The sequence below is a fragment of the Lagopus muta genome, chromosome 27 (assembly GCF_023343835.1).
Source record: "Lagopus muta isolate bLagMut1 chromosome 27, bLagMut1 primary, whole genome shotgun sequence".
NCBI lineage: Eukaryota > Metazoa > Chordata > Aves > Galliformes > Phasianidae > Lagopus > Lagopus muta.
In genome coordinates this window covers 1,619,069-1,643,789 of record NC_064459.1, presented here as the reverse complement: position 1 = coordinate 1,643,789, position 24,721 = coordinate 1,619,069, and the positions used below count along the sequence as shown (strand labels likewise).

The 24,721-nt window shown below is 53.6% G+C and overlaps 1 protein-coding gene across 7 annotated transcripts; it reads right to left on the bottom strand.

The window, feature by feature from the left end:
- Positions 1 to 1,277: 1,277 nt before the first annotated feature.
- KANSL3 (KAT8 regulatory NSL complex subunit 3) lies at positions 1,278 to 23,561 on the bottom strand. 7 transcript variants are annotated; one of them, XM_048928050.1, is made up of 22 exons: positions 23,311 to 23,561; positions 20,581 to 20,751; positions 19,996 to 20,086; positions 19,524 to 19,709; positions 19,215 to 19,346; positions 18,639 to 18,755; positions 18,032 to 18,133; positions 17,882 to 17,953; positions 17,538 to 17,612; positions 17,093 to 17,250; positions 16,116 to 16,179; positions 15,437 to 15,637; positions 15,030 to 15,186; positions 13,946 to 14,023; positions 11,729 to 11,920; positions 9,980 to 10,064; positions 9,010 to 9,161; positions 8,592 to 8,704; positions 7,765 to 7,984; positions 7,412 to 7,545; positions 3,763 to 3,904; positions 1,278 to 1,939 (listed from the first exon to the last, which is right to left on the bottom strand). In XM_048928050.1, exons 1-22 carry the CDS (start codon positions 23,529 to 23,531, stop codon positions 1,383 to 1,385), a joined length of 3,420 nt encoding a protein of 1,139 aa, XP_048784007.1. In that variant the 5' UTR covers positions 23,532 to 23,561; the 3' UTR covers positions 1,278 to 1,382. The 7 variants fall into 7 exon arrangements, with proteins under 7 accessions (XP_048784007.1, XP_048784011.1, XP_048784009.1 ...); XM_048928054.1 differs by having other exon boundaries at positions 23,226 to 23,327; XM_048928055.1 differs by having other exon boundaries at positions 1,832 to 2,972.
- Between the last annotated feature and the right edge of the window lie 1,160 nt (positions 23,562 to 24,721).

Genomic DNA, 24,721 nt, shown 5'->3' with positions numbered 1-24,721 from the left:
GAAACTGGGTGGCTGGCAAAGTCAAATCTTTGCTAACTTTCCCACAGAACCCCAGGAAAAAAAGGACAGAGGCTCTGGGCTCAGCAGGGCTTGGGATACTGCTCCAGGGAAAGGGCAGAGCTCAGGAGCATTGCTCAGCACCCTCAGGAGACCACTACTCACCATCAGGATGGTATGAAGCCCAATGCACGAGGCAGCAGTGAGACTGGGAGGTCACAGCGAGTCCCCCAAAAGCTGGGCAGCATCTGGAGCTGCTACATCCAGGAAGGGTGGGAAGGGATGGATGGCATCTCTCGATGAACAAACAGCCAAAGGGGGAAATGGTTATTCCCCTGCTCTGTTTTCCAGGCTCTCCATAACAATCGCATTTCCTCTGCTGTGGTGGTTGGAAGAGCTGACAATAGGATCTTCTCACGAGCCAGCAGGATGAGGAAGTGAGCAGAGGTATTAGAAATGTGCCTGCTGTCAGAGCGGGGAGCGTGGGCCACCCCAGCACCACAGATCTCCATCCACACAGATCCACGCTCCCTGAATGAGTCTTGGACAACAACCACAACTTTGTGCCCCTCATCCCTCCAGGGAAGAAGGGCGTTGAGGGCTCAGGGTACAGCAGAGCCACAACACGGGACAGCAACAAGCAGGGCATGGAGATTAACCCCAGCAATCACAGAAACAAAAGCAGCAAGTCACAACTCTCGGCTCTGTCCTGTGAAAGCAACCCAGCGACAGCCCTGGTCCTGAGCCTGGTCCTAGGAAACCACCCTTAATACTGCCAGAATCAGCTTCATCTCATCACCCTGGGACTCCATTTCAGGGCTCTGTGGAAGCTAACTGCTTCCCCTGTTTCAGGCTGGTGCTACGCCATGCTTGTTGGTGATGCTTCACACTCCATCACACACAACTGTAAAGGTTGTATCTGCTCTGCACCCTCAGGTTTTTTTTTCCAACAAGTTCAAATATCCTCAGAAGCAGAAAACCAGAGGGACATTCCAGTGGAACAACGCTAGCAGGAGGAGCTTCCCTCACTGCTGCTCCCAGGACCCACAGCACTCATTTTTCCCTGCCTGCACAATGCTTCTTTGTCTGTCCACGCATTCAAGGCGAGAGAAATCAGACTGAAAAGCTGGGCTCATCCAAACACTCAGAGCATCTACCAAACCCACGGTGCGGCTGCTGAAGGAGCAGCTTTTGGGAGAGCCGGGCACAATGAAGTCACAGAAGAAAATAGATATTAAAAAAAAAAATAATAATAATGATTTATTAAACAACAACAAAAGCAGAAAACACTTCCTCAGTTTGCTAGAGCCCAAATCGGCCCCATCAGCACAGGGCTGCCCTCCCCCCTCCCACCCCACAGCCACGCTGAGGGTCCCCCCAGGTCCCTATGGCTTCTGGCTGAGCACAGGCCCTGCTGTGGTGATGACAGAGGAGCTGCTCAGCGTCAGGAGAGCAGCACCAGCTCCTCCTGGCAACACGCTTTGGGGCAGCAAGTGTCTGTTTGCCAGGGTCTCTCTGGCACGGAGGAGGGTGCTTCCATCATCCACCACGGAGGGGACCCTCCCCAGGGTCTCCATCGCCCCCAGAGTGTGGCTGAGGGCTGAAGTGCTCCTGGTCAGACTGACCTTGTCCCCAATGTGTCCGAGGGACCCGTCGGCCTTCACGGTGGCCAGCGTTGAGGTGAGGATGACTGTTTTGGAAGCAGTCTGCAGGATGGGTCCCACTTTGGAGTGCACCAGGCTGCTGGGAGGACTGGGAGCGCCGGCCAGAGGGGAGGCGGCGAAGGTGACGGGGCCAGCAGGAGAGCTGGTGGAAGAGGAAGGTTGGATGCCTGGCAGTTTGAGGGGGCCTGAGGTAGCCTCATCCATCACAGACTTGGTCAGCGCAGACAGCTTGGCGTCTGACATGACGTACAGGGTCTTCATGGGGCTGGCCGTGGTCACTGCAGAGAAGGGAAGAGCGTGGTCAGCAGCTGTGGGGCAGGGTGCCCATCCTGGGCTGCAGCCCCAGCAGCAGAGTTGCAGGGTTTCAGGCTGTACTTTTGGAAACCCCTCTGTCTCATTTTTGTCTTCAGAATGACTCCAAAACAAAGCACTGTCACAGAGCATGGTGAGGGAGCCCCAAACCTGTGAGCTCCCTTTGCAGACCAATCCAAGAATCCTCTCCCCCTTCAGTGTCTCACGCCCTCCTCAGGATGATCCCTTCCCACAGGGCCAGGACCCTGGGGCTCTTCCTTGGCCAAGTAATCTCCATCCCACCCTCCAGACTCTCACACAGCTCAGGCATCTCCAGCTCTGTCCCACCAGCAGTGAAGGCAGATGCTTCTGCAGGTGCTCAGATGCTCGTCACGCTCCACTCCAACGGCAGCAAAAAGCCATCAGGGTTTGTGGAGCAAAGCCCTTCGTGCCCTAAGGTAACAGCAGAGTTTGCACATGGTGGCTCCATCATCTAAGCCTGCTCCTCAGTCACATCTCCAATAACCACAGCCCAGGGAAAGGAGACTTCACTGAAACCCAATCACCAGGGTTAGATGTGCTCAGAACACTGGGAAAAGCCTGCAGACCCGCTGATGATTAAAGATCCCAACCTGGAACAGCCCAGCTGATATCAGAGATGTGCAGCCATGCCCCTCTGCTCACCAGGATGTGCCACAATCACCACCAGCACAGAGCCAACCTCTCCAAAAGAAAACACCAGGCTCAAACACAGAGAACACAGAGTGAAGGCTGAGGAGCAGCTGTCTGCTCCTCAGCTGAGGAACAGGAGACCAAGCACTCCTAAACAGGCTGAGGAAGGAGCACAGCGATACGGTGAGGCTGCCAGGCATCTGAAACAAACAACCACGGAACAGAGAGCTTGGAGAAATCTTCCATGCCGACACCCCAGTTCATGCTGCTGCTCCAGCAGCTTCACTACAGACTGGTCCTCCCGCTGAACGCAGAGCCAACCTGAACCTCCAGAAGTCCTCCACAGATCTGACATCATCCATTAGTTATCACAAACAGCGAGGACAAAGGAAACAAAACACAGGAGAAGAATTAAGCCCAGCACTTCTACAACTCCCTCCTGGGGGAAAAACAGCAGGGACTGGAGGGGGGGGGGAGGAGGTCAGTGCTGATTAGAGTTACAGCTGGGTCTTATGCCTGCAAGGAAAGCCAACAGCACAGTAAAATATCCCACACATCACCACCACCTAGAGCTGTTTCATTTGCCCTATGGGAAGCTGGCACAGCTCCACTCATCCTCATTCCATCAGATCTGGCCTGAGTGCCACAGATCTGCTCCTCTTCCCAGCAGAGCTGCAAAGCAGTTGGGCAGAGGGAAACAGAAGCACGGGCTTAGCAGGAGGGGGCTTTTTTGTACAGGATTTTATTGCAATATTTATTTAGGTGTAATTGGATGGTTCTGCTCTCCCAAAGGAAGGGAAATAAGTGTAGGCAGCAGGGGAGAGTGCTGTCAGCATGTGGTGGGGGTCCTAAACACAGCAATAATCCCTTGGGGCTGACATTTTACACTGCACTGTTTGGCTCAAGGCAGCAGCTGACAAATCAGAACTCCATGTACTCGTGCAGAGAAGCCACGAGGGACCAAACTTAAAGGAGGGGAGGGGAAAAAAAAAGGGAAAAAATAAAAATAGTAAAAAGCCAACAGTCTTAAAAAGAAGTGGGGCAGCACTTCCCCTGTGCGACTCCACGCGCCGCCCTGCAGGCATGGCTCCCAGCAGGGCCCTGGCTGCCCGCATCCCACCACGGCCGTGAGCCTCACCTAGGGCTGCTGCTGCGGGGTCGGCGGGAGCCATCTCTGCACCAGCCTGGGCTTTGCTGAGATCCATCTGAGGCAGCAGATTGCCAGGAGAGGCGGCGCCGGAAGCTGGGGCGGCCAAGTTCCCAACTGCACCGTGTGGAGCCTGGAAGGGTTAAAGTAACCGAGAGCTACCGGAGGGCCAGGAGCCCGGGGGGAGGGGGGTTATGAGACCATCTGTGGGGGGCTGCAACCGTTCCTTGGGATCTGTGCTGTCCCTCAGCTCAACAGCAGAGCGCTTTCTTCCTGCCCTCACTTCTATGGGTCGCTTGGGAGCTCTCAGCAAAATCCACCGCATCGGTGCTTTGAATTGTGGCTGTCAGAACAAACCCACCCCTTCTTCAGGACAGGAGGGACGGCTCTGTCCTCACTGCAGGGAGCTCAGCCCTGCTCTGCTTTCTCTGCAGCAATACTGAAGTGACAGCCTGGAGCTGCAGAACAGGCCTCACATCACCTGCTTGCAACAACAAAGCGCTGGGGCCACCGGTACTGCATGAACTGGATGCCAACACTGCACACCACCCTGAGTCACAAAGAGCTCCCCGTCTGGGGAGAAGATGTATGAAACCCTGCAACGCCAATGTCTGCAGATTATTTCTGCCCCTGGGAGCCAAAAGGAGCAGACCTTAAGGAAGGAGAATGCTGCCTGCATGCCTGTCAGCAGCACAGCTGGCTCTGGGAGCAGCATTTTGCTCTCCTTGTATCACCTGGGGGCTCAAGCCATCACATCTGCTTGCAGCTCCGCTCATCGCAGCACAAATCTTGCCACAAAGCATCGGCTTTGTCACATCACTCTACACAGCTGCTTTCGGGAAATCACCACGCTGCAGAGAGGAACCCATTCAGAAAAGCAACATTCAAACCACGCTGGAGCAGTTCCTTGAAGACACCGCTCGTGTTTTCACTCCAACGCCACCCAAACGCTCCTTTTTCTCACTCCCAGAGAAGATTCCTCCTCTTCCCACCCCCCCTTCACTGCCCACAGGGGGAGGAAAGGCTCCCCCTCTCACGCTGCATCCCAGCCCCCAGGGTTAGAAAGCACAGCACAGCACCGCCATGCGTGGGCTTCACGCTTCCTGCACAGACACACTGAAGTCAGCTGGAATTTCAAAAGAAACCCAACCAACAAAGGTTTTGGCTGCTGCTGAAAACACAAGAGTCGAAGCTCTGGCATAATCCCCCAAAGCCTTTTGTAAAGTTGCTCTTTTCCAGGAAGCCCCGCTGCATTACGTAATCCGATGTGCTGAAGGTACAACACGAGCTGATGTCAAGGGCTATAATTAGTCACAAAAACACACGGCTCACTTCGTTTCCTGTAAGAGCCCCGCTTTCAGTTTGCTTTTGAAGCAGCTCTCACACCATTAAGCCACTGCCTTGAACATACAAACTCAGCACTGGAGCTACACGGCTCTGATCAAACACTGAGTTTCAAGCGTGGCTGCCTGAAAACACTGACCCACATGTGAACCCGTTCACCCCAGAGCCCATCTGTGCAAAACCTCTGGATGCTGACTTGCTGCTCTTCTGCCAGATGTGCTGCGTGCTTCAGGTAACAAAGCACTTCAAGGAAAGGTGCCAGCTTTGATGGTGCTTTCAAATGGCCTTTGAAGAGTGTGAATGCTGCCTGCAACTTGGGACAAGAGATTGAGAGTGGGCGCTGGGATGGTGTGACACCCTCTGCTCAGGTGGGATCTGCACAGTGAGAACTCAGTGTCACTTGCTCTGTGTTGCTGAGCTCTGTTGTGTCAGCAAAGTGACTGAAAGGAACACAGAAGTCAGGGGAGGAAGGATGTGGGTGCTCAGAAATCTCAGCTTTAACCAGAAGCAAACCAGGACTCTGTGTAGAAGCTACAGGCAACGCTGCTGCTGTGCCAGCTCTGAAGCAGCAGGGGATACATGAAAGACTCACGGCTGCTGCTCTCAGTACTTACCCAGCTTGCATCCAAAGGCTCAGTCTGCAGGACAGCAGCTCCCTACACATCCCAGGACTTTGAGTGACCCCAAGCAGCAGCAAGGAGCAGCAGCATGCTCCCTGCCCCCATGACGCTGCCCACAGCACGATTCACCCCAAAACCAGGGACCAGAATCACGGAGCTTCATCTGCAAAGCCAGGATTGCTCTGCAGCTCCTGCAGCAGCTCACCTACCTGTGCTGGTGGTAACAGGAGGAAGAAAGTCAGAAACGAGAGAAAAGCCCCTCACCCAACCTGGAGTGATCCTGGCATCTTCTGATGCCCTCAGCCTTCAGTGCAGCTTGCTGGGAACTGCAGCTTGACCCCTCCAGGATGCCCCATGCTCATCTGACTGCCCAAGATGCAGCATTCAGAGTCGGGGGAGTTTATCTGCTTGTTTTTTAAACTCCTTTTTCCCTGCACATCACTACAGTCACTATCTACAGGACAGTCAGTTTCAGGGTTGTCTGTGAGGAGCCAGGGGCTGGACTTGATCCTGGTGGGTCACTTCCAACCTGGGATGACTCTGTGATTGTAAGGCAGAACCAGGCAGGTACCACTTAGCACTGCACTCATCCCCAGGCAACCAGCAGCCCTCATTTAGCCTCCTTCAGTCCCCTAGGGCAGATCACAGCGTTTCTGCTTCCTGCTACTCCCCACCACTCAGGAGAACACTTTTAAGAGGCACCTGAGTGCTGCACAGTACTGGAGCTGTGGTCAGGAAGAATCCACCTGGAGTCAGGGACAGCACCAACCCAACATCCCACGTAGGGAATCAGAACTGATCTTCCTACCCTCACACACTGACAGATCCATCTCAAAACTGCTTTAGGACCCGTTTAGGACACAGCACAAAAGCAAATCTGCAGCAAATGCACCCCAGGTATTGGGGTGAAGAGATTGATGTTATAATACTCAAGACCTTCACCATAGCAACAAAGCAACCCTCTCCGACTTCTCTCTGTTCAGCTGCACCAAGACTCATCCTGGGAAGCAGCCAGGATCCTTTTGAGACAGCACCCAGCACACCTCCAGCATGGAAACAGCAAGAGCACTTCCCTCTGTCAGTGATCCACCTCTACCAGGAGATCAGCTGGGAGCAGATGGACTTTGGAGGACACACACAGTGCTTCATAAATGGGTTTTAACAGTATGGAAGAGAAACAAAACAGAAACTGGGGACCTGCGTTAGGAAAAAGCGTGGTAACCCAACACCCAGAGGGCACAGCACTACATCAGGGCACCTAACAGTCAGAAACAGCATTTCCAAGAGGGAGACAACACCAGACAGTGCAGTCAGCCCTTTCTCCTGCTGAACAGACAGGGAACAGACACCAGAAGCAGCTTTCTTCCTCCTCCCACCAAGTCCCGTCACTGCCAAGAAAGCCCAAAGCTTCAGTAAGAGTTTCCTTACTGATGTCAGCATTACAAATCCAGACAGAGGTTTCCTTGGTGCAGTACCAGCACACAATCTCTCCACAGGAAAGGATGTGAAGTTAACCTGGGCTCTCTAATCACCACATCTGCACAGCCTCAGCAACGCAACGAGCTCGTCACACCCAAGAGAAACGTAGTGAGCAACACCACTTTCCCCAGGGCCGCTGCCTCTGCCCTCACAGCAGCACTGGATGCTTTTCCTACACACAAGGTGCCAAGGATTACCTGCGGTGCCTGTGTCTGCATCGGCTGCTCCTCCCCCTGGGGCTGCACGGTCCCCATTGCAGCCTGGCTAAGCGTTGTCACCCGGCTGGGCTGCCCACGCAGTGTCACAGTGATGGTCGTGGGGGCCTTCAGGCCTAGGAAAACATGCAAAAACAACATCCCTGAGACACAGCGACTGCAGAGGCCGTGTTCACCAGCTGGGGCTGCAGCACAAGTCTCCACCTGCTCACAAATCGCTATCAAAAGCACCTTTTCACAGCTCCAGCTCCAAGAAGGCAAAAATAAGCTTTGGAAACAGCAGTTTTAGGGGACGATGGGGTGCTTTGGGCATCTGCATTGCATGCTGGACTCACCTGCTGCCTGGTTGGAGATCTGAGCCAAGCCAGGGAGGCTGCTGGCCAGCTTTGCCAGTCCTCCATTCGTCAGCAGCTGGTGAATGGCCGTGGGCTTCCCACTGGCTGCAGCTCCCACAGATAAAGAGGTGGCAACTGGGATGGTGCGGACTATGGTGCCAGTGCCTGTGGTGATGGCACTCAGGTTCTGGATGGGCGTGGGTGTCTTCACAGCTGAGGTCTGGAAGGAAAAGCAGAAGCACTGAACACCTGCAAGGAATGAGGCTGCTGGGGTGGCACAGCTTCTCCCTCTCACAGCAGCGAGGGGGCAGATGGCGAGTTTCTACACATAGTTCTGGTGGCCACAAGTCTAAACACAAGTGAAGCTGTTCCTTCCCCCCTGCATACACTCACTGCAACTTAAAACACGACTAGAAATGGTGGCTACACTTTAATGAGCCTCCAGTTCTGAATGGGGCCTCCTCAAACTGAAAAGCTGGGGAGCACTGCCTAACAGAACCACAGATGTGAATTTTCCCAGAAGGAAAATAATTAGAAAGATTACTAATCTCAGTCCATTCTGCAAGCTCTTCTCAGTATTTTCTAGAAGCTGCAAAGCCTGGTTTTGAGTAAAATTTCCCACAGCCCAGTTTCCTAGAACCCACACCACTTACAGGAACCCTCACCCCCAGCACTCAGCCCAACCTCTCGCTATTTAGCTGCAGTTCACGCCCAGCACCGCTCATCTGCTCCTGGACAAACATGGCTTTTTTAGGTTCCCTCCAGCTTCTACCACCTCACCCTCCATACAGCTTCCCTTCAGAGAGTAACATTTGCAGGCTGCATACTTGCACTGGCGTCCCAGCTGCAGCCACGCTGGCAGGAAGGGCAGATGACTTTGTCCCAATGTCTTGCAGGCTGAAGCTCAGCCCTTGCAGCAGGCTGCTGGCAGAAGCTGCTCCTTACAAAGGAAAAAAATAAAACAAAGAACAAAGAAATCAGGTTTGGAGGATTAAGCACCATAAAATCCCAGGTCTGCTGGACAGTAAACTGTTCTTTAAAGAGGAGGGTCCCAAGCAGCCAGCCCTAAGGCTGGTGGGGATCGTCCTAGCCACACTACAACACACAGCCCAACCTAAACAGGTGATCTGTGAGACATGGGAGGCAAGATCCTGCTCCTGTCTGAGAGGAGGGAACCTTCGATACCTCGAGGCATCAAGGTTTACCTTTTCCATTCACAACAAAGGGATGGAGAGAGGCAGGTACCTTGGAGGGCACTGGCTGGCTGGGCCTGCATGCAGTGGGTGCTGCTGGCCACCAGCCTGCTCTGCAGGGCATGGAAAGCACTGGGCGCCGTGCTGCTGGGGATGGTGGCAGATGGAGCAGGACTCACTGAGCTTTCTGCTGCCAAGCCCAGCCTGCAAAACAAGAAGAAAAAGATGTTTCTTGGTGATAAACTACATGTGGCAACGCAAGAGAGCTTCGTCAGCACACTGTTACAACACACAGAATAGGGAGGTGATGAGATCAAAAACCGAAAACAAGAGAAGCTCCCCTGTGTCTGCCTCAGCAGCTAGAGCAAGGAGTGAGAACGTGGTATTTCCAAATCAGAAGTGATCCTGTAACGTGTGCCTGCCTACGTGCTGCCACCCTACACAGAATCGCCTCGAAGTGAAACATTTCCCATTTAAAACCTACTTTCTATTTGAGAACAGCTCTTCTTCCTCTCCCCTCCCAGATCAGTCAGGGTCCAGTTCTCCAAAGCACGGTTTGAATTAAAAGGGAAAACAGTGACGTGAGAGACTGTCAGCACCAGATTCATTGCCCAAAAGAAATCCCTGTGGCCAGTTACTTTCAAAGCCAACGCCGAGAATGTTTTATCTTTGGAAAAAAATGTTTTACCATCAGAGAATGAAGGGAAAGAAGACAGCACTGCATTTTTGGCAGGGACGACAACACAGCCGTTCAAAAGACAAAGATAAGCAGTTCTAAAGCAAGCTCGGTTTGGAAAGCTCTACAGAAATAGGGCCCAGCAGGCAAAATACCTTCTGCCCATTCCCATCACTCGTAGATTGGATCACCAGCCCACAAGCAGTTTTCAGGAGCCTAGGAGTCCCCCATGCATCAGAAAGCGAGACGCCAGGCAGCTCCACAGGCAGAAATCACTGCGTTGTGGTGCCTTCCATCAGCAGCCCGTCAGAGCAGCCCCGGCTTCGGGAGCGAAAGATGCACTCACTTGGAGGCGGCGAGCAGTCCGAAGGGCTCCTTCCCACCCGGCACAGACTGGCTGACTGCCATGGGGAATGGCTTTCCTGCGACAACTGCAAAAGAAAAAGAAAACACCTAACTCTCTGTCCTCTGTAAACCTCGAGGGATTCCTCTGCTCTCACAGAACAGCCCAGCGCTGCAGGCCATGGGCTCATCCCGCTCGCAAAGCTTCTTCTCAGAGAAACCTCTGCTGCAGCCACAAACAGCCTCTCGAGCCACCACACAACAACATCAGGAGCATCAAAGAGAGCAGAGTTGCAAACGAAAACAAGAAGGCTGTCGTTGTCCGAGTGTTACAGCACACGGGACCAAAGGAACCGGCTTCAAAGCACTCGAGCCTCACCAACAACTGCAATTCTAAGTGCCATCACCACTCGTCCCCTCCTTACAGGCCTTGCAGCACAGCTCTACCACCTCGACTGGTGAGCTAAGGTCTGCCTGCTCCACTCTGTAAGCATTCTTTACAGACACAAAATACACAGGGATGCCAGGAGTCACGGTATTTGTTTATTGTGTCACAATGTTGCTTTATTGCAGCCTTTCCCTTGCAGGGATACAAGTGCGTGTGTCTGGCGCTTCCTCCTGCTCACACACGGTAAGAGGGAAATCTTGTTTGGTTCATGTTTACTTCTGCAATTCATTTCCTTTCTGTGAAAAGAAGTAAAGTTGGGAAAATTAAAAAATAAAAAAAAAATTAAAAAAAAAAATTAAAAAAAAAAAGCCAGAAACCAGAGATCTTCAAAGCTGCCAGAAGATGAGCTGCAACCCTGAGAAAGGACGCGTATTTATTAGTTAGTTCTCACAGCTGAAAACAACAAGAAACGCTTTGGAAGGAGCAGGTTTGTTCCTCTGCTTTTCAAACCTGACTTCCTAATATTTGGGATATTAGGCTGACCCCTCAGCCCTGCGCTGCACCAACCTAATGCTAACAATGAGCAACTGCTTCGTGCACCTGGGGCTCTGAGGTGAGGCAGCAGCAAGATAACGTCCTTCAAGTACAGCAGTGAGAGCAGCTGAAGCTTCTGGCCTCCCTCACAAAGGCTGAAGGGAAGCAGACCAAGCACGTCGCCTCCTCTTGGATAGAAAGGACCTCTGCAATGCTTGTCCCAGCAGGCTTTCCCAGGAGAAGAGCTGGGATTTGCTAACACACGAACCAAGGGTTTGTTGGACCTGACCTCAGACTGCAGCACAGCCTGAGCAGGGTCAGCAGAACTGAACTGTGGAGCCCGAACAAAGAGGGAGGAACATCACCTTTCTCACAAAGCAGGAGCACATTCCAGGGTAGAGCCTGGCTCAGGGGCCACCAGCAGGCAGCAGAACCAGAGACCCACACAACCTACTTGGAGCAAGAGTTCACCACGACCAGCATCCTGCCTCCAGCAGCAGCCCGATGCTTCAGAGAAGGTATGAAATCCACCTCACAGCTCACAAGACTGCACCAAGCACATCACTGAAGAGTGCAATCCGCATTGCTTTGAGCAATGGAGGCACCTGTCAAGTTCTGGCTACGTAAATCCAGCCCCCACGTGCCCCCAGCTATCCCCAACAGCACCGTGCCGCTCGTGGCTTTGAACTGCTGTCTGTTTTCTGCAGCTACCTCCTCAAAAAGAAAATAAAAAGCAGAAGCACAGCTCCCCTCCCCTCCCCCAGAGGAGCCCACGTGGGCACAGCCACAGCAGCACTCTGGTTTACAAGCAGCCATGCCATGGCAACTCACTTTCTGCCTGGGTACTGAGGGCTGCTCCGTTCCCCACGCCAGCAGCATCTCCGTGAGAGACAATGGTCACCTTGATTTTGGCTCGTTTGGAAGTTTTGCTGCACTGGGTCGGGCTGGGGGTCTGATGCCTCTTCAGCTGCACGCGCACATCATCTTTCTCAGCCCCTTCCGAGTGCTCTGAGGAGACTGGAACTGGGGGACACAGAAGGAGCTTTTTGAAACGGCCGATTCCTCGAGGTTGGTGCAGCTCCGCTGTGTGCACCAAGGTGTGGAGAAGGGTCGCATGCCCATGCACACTCCTGCAGCTCCTTTCATGCCAGCCTCGCCCATCTCCCGTGCACCAGGAGCCCTCACTTCTCCTCTTCACCACCTGCACTGACTCCTGCACGCCCTGAGCTGCAGCCTTAGGGCAGCACTCAGCTTCAGCCACTCACAGGTTAAGGCAGCATAGGAAGCCTGCCCTGCCTTCTGCAGCAAAGAAAAAACAGATGCCTACAGCACTGACATCTTTGCAGAAGCACTTTTCACTTCCAAGTCCGGCACACCCTGATATCATCCCTGATCTCCCGATGAAGAGAATGTAGGTGCAGAGCTGCTTGCAGGCGTGCTGGGATCAGAACTCAGCCTCTCTGCTCTTCCAACACACCTGCCAAGCTATCTGTGTGCCTGTCACTCAGCACGTCCCTTCCAGCCCTCCCAGAGATGGACAGAAGCACAGAGGTGGCCACGAAGCAGGCAGGAGCACAGGAGGTGCTGCAGCGAAGCCAAGCCCTGAGCTGCTTGGTACTGGGGAGAAAAGCAGCAAGCTGAGATTTCTCTTCCACACCAACTGCTTGTTTTGCTGTTAGATCCTTGACCCTTCACATCCACTTCGTTCTGCCTGCAGCATAAGCTTGCTGGGGAAAGGATTAACCAGAAAGTGCGTGATAAGCACCTCTGGGCAGCACAGGGCCAAGGTGCAAGTCACAAAATGCCACGTCCCACCCATTCTCTGAGCGTCCCACCACTGACGGATGGCCATCTGCCTCCTGCTGTGGTGCTGGCAGCAACCTGCAGCAACAGGGGGAAAGCTCCAGAGAACCTTCTTCATCCAGAGAGCTGCAAGCCAGCTAAATCCCTGTTTGCAAGTCCCTGTAACTAAGACAAAAGCCTGGAAGCCAAAATACACGCTGTCTCTCACTCAACTACAAACATGCTCGGATCAAATGGGCCCTTGGAGACCTCACCAGGTGTGCACCAAAGCCCCCCATGTGCCACCAGCCAAGCAGGACAGTGAAAAGGCACATGCACAGGTCAGCAGTTTCCATTCCCATCTGATGCTGGGTAAGTGCACAGTTCACAGAGTGACCACAGTGCTGCTTTCAAACAAGGCTCTAGAGAGAAGGTGATCTGTAAGACAACCAGCTTGGTCCAATACTGGGCCTCAGTGCAGTTTGGACCGTATCCTGCACGTGCTCAGCACATCCAAAATACCACAGATTACACTGCAGCCAGGGTTTGCCTTGGAAAGTTAAAAGCATGCAAAGTTTGGAGCATTGCAGCTCAGCAGTTGTCACTTCTGTCGATGCTCCCAGCTTCCTGGGGTCACCTGAGCTGAGAGCTGACACCTCTCCTGAAAGTGCAGCCTCCCAAATCCCTGGATTAAACACAGCTCCCCTCCATGCGTCTCCAGGTCAGGACAACCCCATGGAGCCAGCTCTCACCAGTCACCCCAAAGCTACGCCTCTTTGCCTTCTTTGCTCTTCACTGATTTTCTGGCCAAGAAATTCTGTTCTGCGATTCCACAGCTGCCCCTCCTGACCCACATGGCAGCTCTTCATTTCCACATTCACCTGCAGCCGCTTTGCTGCACTACAAGGAAGGACGCTCCACCAACATGCAGCCTGACCCCCGTATAGGAAGGAGCTGAACTCATACAAGTCACCCACTGCCCAGCAGAGCAGGACTGCTGCCAGTTTACACCAGTATTTACCTGTGCAGCAGGAAAAGGGAAAAGCTCAGGAGGTGTTAATGCTCTCAGTTTGCACGCAAGCCGTTTGTTTAAGCTTCAAAGGCAGCAATGAGAAAGCAAAAAGCAGGGGGACAAAGGGAAACGTTGGGTTGTGCCCCAAACCAGTGCAAGGGAAGAGGAAGATGTCAAAAGGAGGAAGCAGAGAGAGAGAGAGAGAGAGAGAGGGAGGTGGAAAGAGAGACAGTGGGAAGTGAGGAGATACTCACCAAAGAGACATGAAGAGGTGCCAGGAGGAAGAGCTTTCCTCACCAGCATGTTTTGTTTCAGAAAAGCAGCAAACTGAGCTGAAATGAATCAGAGAGAATTACAGTATCACAGCCCGGCTCTGGAGGGGGCAGCAAGCTGCAGGGACACGGCTGTGACCCACAGAAACCTGGCAGCAGGCAGCAAACAGCTCTGGGCACAGCCACCACCTCTTCCCTGATCACCTACTGCCGAGGAACACGCATTAGAAGCCACACAAACCCTCCTCCTGCCTTCCGTGCGCTACCTAGGAACCTCCTCAACTGCAACAACAAAGCAGCAGACTGCTTTAGCTCATCCCTTGACAAACGAGAGAGATGCAAGCCTCACTTCCCCTCTGGATCCTATCCTGACTTCAGAGCGTGCAGGGTCCCAGAGCAGCAGACAACAAGCAGCCTGTTCAGAGCCATCGCGAGCAAACAAACGAGCACAGAAGGGAAGATGAAGAACTACTTCCCACCTCCTGCTGATTTTTGCCACAAATGATCACACCGCCAGCAAAACCACTGCCTACATTCACAGCTCTTACAGTCAGACTGAAGCTGGACAAAAAGGTTTTTAATCAGCATCCAACAGGACAAAAACCCCCACAGCTCAGAGCAGCTTTTCCTCTGTGTTTGATACAAGATGACTCCAGTTATCAGAGCCCCGCTGTTTCAGCCAGAATTCAACATCCTTAATCATCACCTGAGCTCTTTACTCCCCCTCCCAAGCAGTCCTGGGGATATAAGGCATCAATAAAAGGGCTCACAGACAAAGGAGAATGAGAGCATGGCTACGTGGTGGTTTGGTCAGCTACAACAAGTGAAAATCCTTCCCACCTGGAACAGCAACAAGACTCTGCAAGCTGCACAAGCACTGCTTCCAACCTAATTTCACCTCCCCACCAGCTGCCGCATTCCAGTGGCAATAAACAGGGAACTGAGCTGCAAAGCAAGTTGCCACAGGAAGGATTCAAGAAAGCACTCAGAAGATAAAACCTAAAGAACTCAGGGAAAAGAGCAAAAATCCAGATGTGAAGAAGGTAAGAAAGCCACCAGCTGTTACCTTGGGCCTGCTTGTGTGTCAGGATTGTGTCTGTCCTCTGCACCTGCCTCTTGAGCAGCTGTGCGGTGCTGATGGGGGTGGGCTTCTGGATGGAGGACACAGCAGCCATTTTAGTCTTGGGGCTTGAAGTGGGGCTGCTGGAGACACTGGACAGGTCCTGGATAAGACAAGAAACACCTCTTATCCCACGTTTCCTGAGGAGAGGCACTCCTAACCTTAAGCATGCACAGAACGCCTGTCCCTCTGCTGAAAAAGCCAGAACTCACAAGGTTTGTTCACCCAGCTGTGAGCCACTCATCCCTTCACAACCTCCCACCAACGCTGAGCATCCCTCACTGCACCTTTTGGCTGCACAGAACCACCTCCTCACACAACCTCAGCTCTCCACGCCCTGCAGGACGCCCCACCTCAGAGCCTGAAGGCGAGGCAGGCACTCTGGATGCTGGTGAGGCAGGCCTGCTGGTTCTTTCGGGCAAATCAAAGGACAGATCCCTCCTGGTCGAGTCCCGTGGCTTCTTCTTCTTCTCAGCATCCAGGTCACGGGGATCAGAGCCCGAGTGGCTCTCTGCTCGAGTGAGGATGCCAGTCAGGAAGTCAGCTATCTCATCCTAAGCAAGACGAAACCAAGAGTTAGGCTGCATGGTGCAGAACTCTCTCTAAATAATTCGCCTTCACAGCTTAAAGAAAAAAAGAACTCAGGATTCCCAAAGAAGCAAACTGACAGGGCTCTCTAGATTTAAAACCCCTGAAATCTTGCAGGTGGACCTCAGCTTTCTGATCAAAGCTCATACTCCATTGAATTCTGGCAGATGGAAGGGAAACATGATGGTTTCTCCCAAAGTATTGTTTGCTCCCCCAGGCAGGCGTGCTGGAAGATGCAGAAAACTGAGCTTAGTTTAAAGCAATCACACAGGAAGCTTACTGCTCACCTCCTGCAAAGGCACAACCACTTCAAAGCATCTCTTAAGAGAGAGATTACTTTGCTCAACCTGCACTGGCAGCCAGGTTATCACCTGTGGTCACCGAGCCACTTCAGCACGTTTTTTCAGTAGGTACAAAGCTTAAAAGGAAGATCTCAGCCTTTACCTGGATGCACCTGTCCACCATGCTCTGGGTCAGGCCTTCCGACTTCTTTTTGGCTTTACTTATCCTGTGGAATAAAATAAATTGAAAAAGATGGAAGTCAGCAAACATCTGATTTTCCCCTGATGCCCACGGCGTCATCTTTCACTCCAGACTGAAATCCACACCACAGCAGGTTTCATCCCTCGCACAGATCCTACAGAGGTCTCAGCTGGTTCCACCGCTGCTCAACCCAAGAGCTCCGCCTGCTGGAACGACGAGGGCCGTCCCTCAAAAACGCCGAGAGCTTTGCTGACAGCAGCCCAGCACGGCTGAGTTCACAACCAAAGCTTTTTGTCATGTAAACACGGCGTTTCCTTCCCTTCAGAGCTTCACCTCTGTCCCAGTTTAACACTTCTTTCCCTCCCAAGCATCCCCACTACAGATTTCTGACTTGCTCCAGAACCTTGTGTTAACCCCAGGCTCCCCCCATTCCCACACACGTAACCTGCTCCAGTTTTGGGTGCTGTTATTCCAGACTGGAATAACAAGCTTCAAAGTGTATTGAAGCCTTTTGTGCTTCCTGCAAGGCTCTGACAGCCCCCCTCACCCCAGTCCTGGACACAGCCTCCATAAGCTGCACATTCCAGAGGCAAGGTGGAAAAGAATCACAAGCAGATCACAGAATTGTAGGGGTTGGAAGGGACCTTGGAAGGATCATCGAGTCCAACCCCCCTGCCAAAGCAGGTTCCCTACACCAGCAGATGCCTGCTCTATTATCACACCATGCTGTATCCCGGATCTTCTACTTACAACTGGTACAAACAAGGTGAATTTATCACAGAAAAACTAACCAAACCACCCACTATCAGCTTCTGAACAAGGCTGCTGACCCTGAGTGTGCATCAGGGCCACGTTTTTTGCTATGTATTTCTTTCTGTACGCAGCACATTCAGATCCTGCCCACGTGGGAAGGAAGGACCCAGCTCATAGCACAGCACCTGAGATTGTCATCCGCTCCCCCCACCACCACCATGCTGTTATCAGCTCGGATCTTCTCCCGGAAATCTTCCATTGCTTCAATGTTGCACTGCAGGGAGTTCTGACCAATGACGAAGAGCACAGGGGTCTTCATCTCCAGGAGGGGGTCGTCAACATCCTGCAAGAGAATGGGAAACTGCAGCTCAGATGAGCCGTGCTGGGCTGCTCTCTGGACACAGGAGCACAAGCAATGCACACCAAAGGCCCCTCGGAGGAGCTGCAAAACCAGGTCAGGCGAGGAAACCCACGACAGGTGCAACACCTCCTCCAAACAAAACCATCTCAGACATCCCTCAAAAACCTCCCAGTTGTTTCTAAACTCCCAAACCAGGCTCTGTGAAACAGCTGGAAGTTAAAGAATAAAGCAAGGTTAATTAAATGCCCCCCTGCCCTGTCGGTTCTTACCCCTCGGGGGCCATCCACTGTTAGAAGAGGGAATCCAAGGCACACAACTGCAGTGACGTACTCCATCACTGAAACCTGGGTATAAAAAGAAGCAAGAGTCGGCATCCCAACGCCTGACGCAGCAGCGCTGTGAAGGATGCTTCTCTGGGTTCAGAAACACCGCGTCTGTTTCGACTTTCATTCGTTGAACAAAAGGGTTTGGGGAAAAAACAGAGGGGAAATCAAACCCTCGGGATTAAAAGGGATGAATCTCAGCAAGAGGAAAGGGAAGAGAATCATCCAGCAGAGCCTGAAATGCAACGGTCACCTTCACTTAACTGTGAAAAGCTGTGACAGGTACTTACATGGCAGGCCACCAAGGCACCCGTGTTCCACCCGATCAGGATGATGGGCTTGTGAGAGAAGTGGTTGTGAATCTAAGGGAGGAAAAAGGCCGTCAGCAGAGGGGCGGGCAACCAGGCGACGCCTTTGGGCAGCAGAGCTGCTGCTCTCACCTCTGCCACTTTGCTTCTCACTGCCCCAATCATGTGCTCCAGGCACTGCAGCACTCCCACCCCACTGCCGTTGTTCAGCAGGTGGGTGGCAATGGGGATGACCTGCAGGGTGGAATTGAAGAGGAATCAATGAGGAAGGCACAACGACAGGAGTGTGCTGCAAGTCCACGTGAATCAGGGCTTTCTGTCTCCCTCCCAGGATTTGCTTCAAGCTATTAAACCCAGAATAGAGAATTCCCAGAGAATCTCTGCTGCTCAAGTGCACTGACTCCCATCCACCCGCTACACCCAGCAGCTCTGCATCTGAGGTGATCCACAGCCTCTCTCCTCCAGTCTCTTTCTACTGGAGGACTCGTGGATCCATCACAGAAGTGACACAACCCACGCTGCTGACAACAGAGCTCTGTTTGAGTGCATCAGGACTTGGGCAACGCGTGCGCCCTGACTGCCAGACGCTGCAGGCAGCAGATGTCAGCCTGTTCTCAGCAGAATCAAATACTGTGGGGCACCACAGGATTATAAAAACACGCTCAACAGCTGCACTCTGCCACAGCTGTTAATGGGAACCTCCTCCCCCCCCCCCCCCTTCTAAACCAACCACACAAACCTTTCCCAAGCAGGAAAGCTGCGACTGCCAGAACCGGTGCCGTCGAGAGGTGGGGAACATGGAGTTGGAGGGTCCAGAGGAAGCAATCAGGATGAGGGGGGAACCAGGCAATTTGCTCTGTGAAGTTCAACGAGAGGTCCGTAAGCAAAAGCCACCTCCCAGCCCCAAATCTCCACCACTTGCTGCTTTGGGAACATGGCAGAGCAGCTCCCCATCCAAACAGCTCTAGGGGGAGACAGGGTGAGAAGAGCTGCTGTGCAACACTCAGCACAACCCTGATAACCCACAGAATTCAAATGGTTGTTTATAAACCCAAAGTCCAGCCTGGCACGCACGACAAAGAGGGAAGGACCTCGCACAGCTCATTAAACGTGCAAACCTTTCCCCAGCAAAAAGCTACCTTGAGATAGCAGGGGGAGAAATGACCCCAACAGGAGTCACCTCACTGAGCAAGTCTAAAGCAAGAGAGCCCAGGAAGCCAGAAAGAGATGGAACAAAGACAACAGAAGTAAGACAAAGCCAATTTGAGTACGTCGGGCAGGGAGAATGGCTTCTCAGTCCCTGTGAGGCACTCACTGGTTTATTATGGGACAAGACCCCCACTGCAGGGTCCCAAGGTCTCTTCAGCAGCAGAGACAGAGCCTCAGCGCCTGCTGCCCCCGTCTTGGTGGTGGAGGAGAGCAGCATCCTGTCGATCAGAGTGGGGATCTGGAACCAGAGGAGAAAAGGACTAAGAAAATGCACACAGGCTTCCCAAGAGCCTTTTAAACACCGTCAGAGCTTCAAAGAAAAAGGATGAAGTCTCCACCGGTTTCCTTTTAATGAGCTTTAATAAAAGGAGAATGTTGTAAGAAACAGTAAGATCTGTGTCACTGCTCTCATCACCTTTCCTTTAAGTGTTTGCAGAGCATCCAGGTAAGCAGCCAGCACTGGCAAACTGAGGGTTTCCACTAAGGTCGTGTGAAGCCACTGGATCAGTTTGGTGTCCCAGTTCACGCTTGCCAGCGCCTGGCGGACTCTCCGAGCACATTTGTCCACTGCTATCCTCCTCAGGACTGGTTCATTGCAAGCCTAGGAGGCAGACATGAAAGGAGAAAAAAGTTATGGGAAAAGTCAAGCGTGCCCTGTCCATCCCAACCCACAGGAATGGATCAGCTCCAAGTCCTGGGGCAGCAAGCAAGAGCCAGCATCCCCTCAGCGAGGACAAAACCGTGCCTCAGCCAAGTCCAGAGTTCCCTGTTTCTTAAGGCCATGGAACCCAAAGGACTTCCACCGCTTTGCAAGGGAGGACTGAATAAAAACACACACAACAACTCTGCTGGAAGCTGGAAGAGCAGCAGGGAATGAGAGCTCCTACCCCTTCGTTGGCCAAGCGAGCCAGCCTGTCAGACTGCAGCGCTTTGTGAATCTTGTTAAATAGTTTGTTCTGGGCCATCGTCCAGCCCGTCCTGGGGAGAAAACCAAAGGGAAACACATCTCAGTTCTTGCAGCTGCTGCACACTCCCAAGGCAGGTAAGCAGCCCCCCTCTGTAAGCAGAGGCAACAGAAACCATAAATAAAACTACAACAATCACTCTTTTTGGCATAGGTTATTTTCCTTCTCCTCCAAACCACCGTTCCTCCTCATGTCAAGAGTTCAAACTGACTGACCACGCTTACAGGCAGGGTTTGCAATGGTAAATTGACTCACATCCTCTTCTTTTTAACTGTACAGCATTGCATTACAGCTGAGCTGGGGATCTGTGTGCCATCTAACAAGTGTCCCAAGCTCCTCCAAACAGGAGGGATCTCCATATGAGGAAATTACTCTCTCTGAACACTCCCCAGCTCAGGCACATCAGCCACACATAACAAAGCACTGAAAAAACCCCCCTCTACACAACACACAGCTGTTTGGTGCCACAGTTTCCCTCTCAGCCCACCCCTCTTCGCTCTGCTCTACCTGTTCACGTGTTCCTCCCAGTCATCTGGGGGTGGAGGAGCATCTGCATCCGTGCGAGCAAACATGACGTGCCTCTCACACTCGTTCATCACGCTGCGCGCCTTCTGGTTGTCGTAGAGCGGCACCGGCGTCGGCGTCACCGACTCCACATCGATGGGGACATCGGCCTCTCTGTAAGGAGGAATCGTGCTTCAGAGAATGGAACCGATCTCAGGTCTGATCTGACAGACCTTAGGGTCTGTTAAGTGAGAGTAGTTTGTGGCCAGCTGGGTCCAGTGATTCCAGTAAATCACAGGATTGTAGGGGTTGGAAGGGACCTCCAGAGATCATCGAGTCCAACCCCTCTGCCAAAGCAGTTCCCTACACCAGGTCATCCCTCAGTGCCACATCTCCACAGCTCCTGATCACCCCCAGGGATGGTGACTCCACCACCTCCATGGGCAGCTGTGCCACTGCATCACAACCCTTTGGGAGAAGAAATTCTTCCTGATACCCAACCTGACCCTCCCCCAATGCAACTTGAGTCCATCGCCTCTCATTGCTGTTACCTGGGAGCAGAGCCTGATCCCCACCTCACCACAACCTCCTGCCACGGAGATGCAGTGATGAGGAATCCCCCAAGCCTACTCTTCTCCAGACTGACCCATCCCACAGTCCTTTCATCCACTGCCTTGAGGACGTGTGCCTCAGACCCTGCACAGGTCTCACACTCAGGTGTCCCACCATCATGCCTCACACCCAACCTCTCCATCTAACCTTACAGCCCGCACTTTGAACCCCCGAGGAGCTGCAGAGCTTTGCCTCCTATGAGTAACACAGGCCCCACATTGAGGGGAGTGACGGAGGACTTAAGACCAGCTGGAAGAAACTGGGTGAACAGAGCCCACAAAGAGCAGCCCCCCCACAGACACACAAAGCCCAAATCCTGACTGTGGCTGCAAGGTTAAATCATGAACGCTAAAACAACCAGACATTAATGCTTAACAATGCAGCCATAGCTGCTGGCAGGTGTTGGCAATAACCTACAATCCTCTCAGCCTCTCCACCAGCCCCCTGTGCCACTTCCAGCCAAAGCAAAGCAGCCCCTGAGCCTTGCTGAGATCTCAGACCCCGACACCGAGCCCCTGCACTGCAACCCTGTGTGCATCCCCACACCTCACCGCAGCCCCTTGCTCCTGTTGCAGCTCTCAGCTCTTCCCCACAGACTCCACAACCTGCTCCTGTGTGACCCTGGCCCACATTTCCTGGCTCTGCCTCACCTTCAGACCCACAGACACCCAAACAGCCCCCAGCCACAATCAGACCTTTCCTGATCTCCCCCCTTGCAGCCCCCACAGACACCCTATTCCCCACTCTCCCCTCACAAAACCCCCAACCCCACACTGCTCTCCCAGACCCCAAATCCCACAGGACACCCCCCCCATCCCCCAACCCCCCATTTCCCTCCCCACAACCCAACAGCTCCCCTCAGAATCCCCCCGGATCCCTTTCCCAGCTCCCTCAGCCCCCCACATCCCAAACTCCCTCCTCACAAACTCCACTCCAGATCTCTCCTCACAGCCCCCTACAGACCTTCAGACCTAAAATCCATCACTTCTCCATTGGAAACCTCCCCCCCAGGACCCTCCACACAGACCCCTGTACTCCCTCAGCACCCAAAACCCCTCACTTCCACCACAGGAACAGCCCCAAACCCTCCTTACAGACCCCTACAGGCCACTACATCCCCCCCATATTCCTCAATTACTGCTCATTAACAACCCCAGGACCCTCCTCAGAGTCTCTCAGCCCCTCACTGACCCCTCAGCCCACCAAATCCCAAGCTTTCTCCTCACAAACCACCTCATATCCCTCCCAACTGACCCCTAACAGCCCCTCAGCCCCCAAACCTCACACTTTCCACTCAGAAACCCCCCCAGGTCCCTCCTCAGAGTCTCTCAACCCCTCACATCCCAAACTTTCTGCTCAGAAATCTCTAAAATCCATCACTTCTCCATTGGAAATCCTCAGGACCCTCCACACAGACCCCTATACTCTTTTAGCACCCAAAACCCCTCTATTCCATTTCAGAATCAGCCCCAAACCCTCCTTACAGACCCCTACAGGCCACTACATCCCCCCATATTCCTCAATTACCGCTCATTAACAACCCCAGGTCCCTCCTCAGAGTCTCTCAACCCCTCACATCCCAAACTTTCTGCTCAGAAATCTCTAAAATCCATCACTTCTCCATTAGAAACCCTCAGGACCCTCCACACAGACCCCTATATCCCTCATCATCCAAAACCCCTCACTTCCACCACAGGAACAGCCCCAAACCCTCCTTACAGACCCCTACACCCCCCCATATTCCTCAATTACCGCTCATTAACAACCCAGAACCCCTCAGAGTCTCTCAGCCCCTTCAGCCCCCCACATCCCAAACTTTCTCCTCACAAACACCCCCCCCACAACCCCTCAGCCCCCAACCCCACACTTTCCACTCAGAAACCACCCCAAGTCCCTCAGAGTCCCTCAGCCCCTCACAGACCCCTCAGCCCCCCCACATCCCAAACTTTCCCCTCACAAACCCCCTCACACCCCTCCCCACCGACCCCCAACAACCCCTCAGCCCCCAAACCCCACGCTTTCCCCTCACAACTCACCCCACAGAGGCCTACAGCCCCTCACAGACCCCTCAGATCCCAACGTTTCTCCTCACAGACCCCCCATCCCCCCTTATCCCCTCACAGGGCGGTGCCGGGCTGCCGCCGCGGGGTGAGGAACAGCATTCGGGCGGGGCGGGCGGCGCTGGCGTCTGGGTGGGCGCTCCAAGGCTTGGCGTAGCTGTGGTCCAGACACACCAGGTCGAGCTCTCGCTCGTGTGCCGACAGCTGCAACAGCAGCGAGGTCCCCATCCTCCTCGCCGACCACTGCAGCTCCCGCTCGCGCTCCCCGCCGCGCTGCGCCATGGCACCGCCGCCCCCCGCCCGCCCCGCGGCGCGCACCGCGCATGCGCGGCCGGAGGGAGGAGCGGCGGGAGGAGGAGGCGCATGCGCGGGAAAGCGATGGGCGGAGGGAAGACGCGGAGAGCGGATTCGCGTGGAGCGGAGCGGGGTGGGAGGAGCCAAGAGGAGGAAAGTGGAGCGCGGAGCGGAGTGAGCGCGGAGACGGCGTATGGGGGGGGTGCGTGGATGGGGGACATGGGGACTTGTGGATGTGGGGATACAGGGACATGGGGACAAATGGATGCGGGGTCATGGGGCACAGAGTGACATGGGATGCATGGATGTGAGGGTACAGGGACATGGGGACATGGGACACATGGACATAGGGACAGGGGGACAAATGGATGTGGGGACATGGGGCACAGAGTGACATGGGGTGCGTGCATGTGGGGATATGGGGACATGGGACACACATACATGGGGAGATGGGGATGTGGGATGCATGAATGTGGGATATGGGGACATGGGGCACGGAGTGACATGGGATGCGTGGATGTGGGGATATGGTGACATGGGGATATGGGGTGCATGGACATAGGGACAGGGGGACGAATGGATGTGGGGAAATGGGCACAGAGTGATATGGGGTGCATGGATGTGGGGATATGGGGACGTGGGACACATGGACGTAGGGACATGGGGATGTGGGAAACATGAATGTGGGATATGGGGACATGGGAACATGGGACACACGGACATAGGGACGGGGGACAAATGGATGTGGGGACATGGGGCACAGAGTGACATGGGGTGCATGGGTGTGGGGATATGGGGACATGGAGACAAATGAATGTGAGGACATGGGGTACAGAGTGATGTGGGGTGCATGGATTTGAGGATATGGGGACATGGGACACACAGACATGGGGACATGGGGATGTGGGACACATGGATGTGGGATATGGGGACATGGGAACACAGTGATGTGGGTCACGTGGACATGTGGGCACAAGGAATGGGTTGGATTGAAAAGAGACTTTAAAGGTGGGCCATAATGATGTCTGTATGGACATGGGGCAGGGGGACATACGGAAAGGAGGGGCAGGGGGACATGGGCACACAGGGATGCAGTGACAAGGGGCACATGGACATGAGGATATGGGGACACACGGATATGAGAGCTTGGTGACACATCACACAGATACAGGGACACA

Bases quoted from the DNA above. Each gene is read 5' to 3' on its own strand.
- KANSL3 (XM_048928050.1), bottom strand. From the start codon at position 23,531: ATGGCGCAGCGCGGCGGGGAGCGCGAGCGGGAGCTGCAGTGGTCGGCG. The intron at 10,065-11,728 runs GTGAGTTGCCAT...TTTCTTTTGCAG, and splicing joins CCTCAGTACCCAGGCAGAAA to TTGTCGCAGGAAAGCCATTC. The intron at 9,162-9,979 runs GTGAGTGCATCT...CTTGTTTTGCAG, and splicing joins GGACTGCTCGCCGCCTCCAA to GCTGGGCTTGGCAGCAGAAA.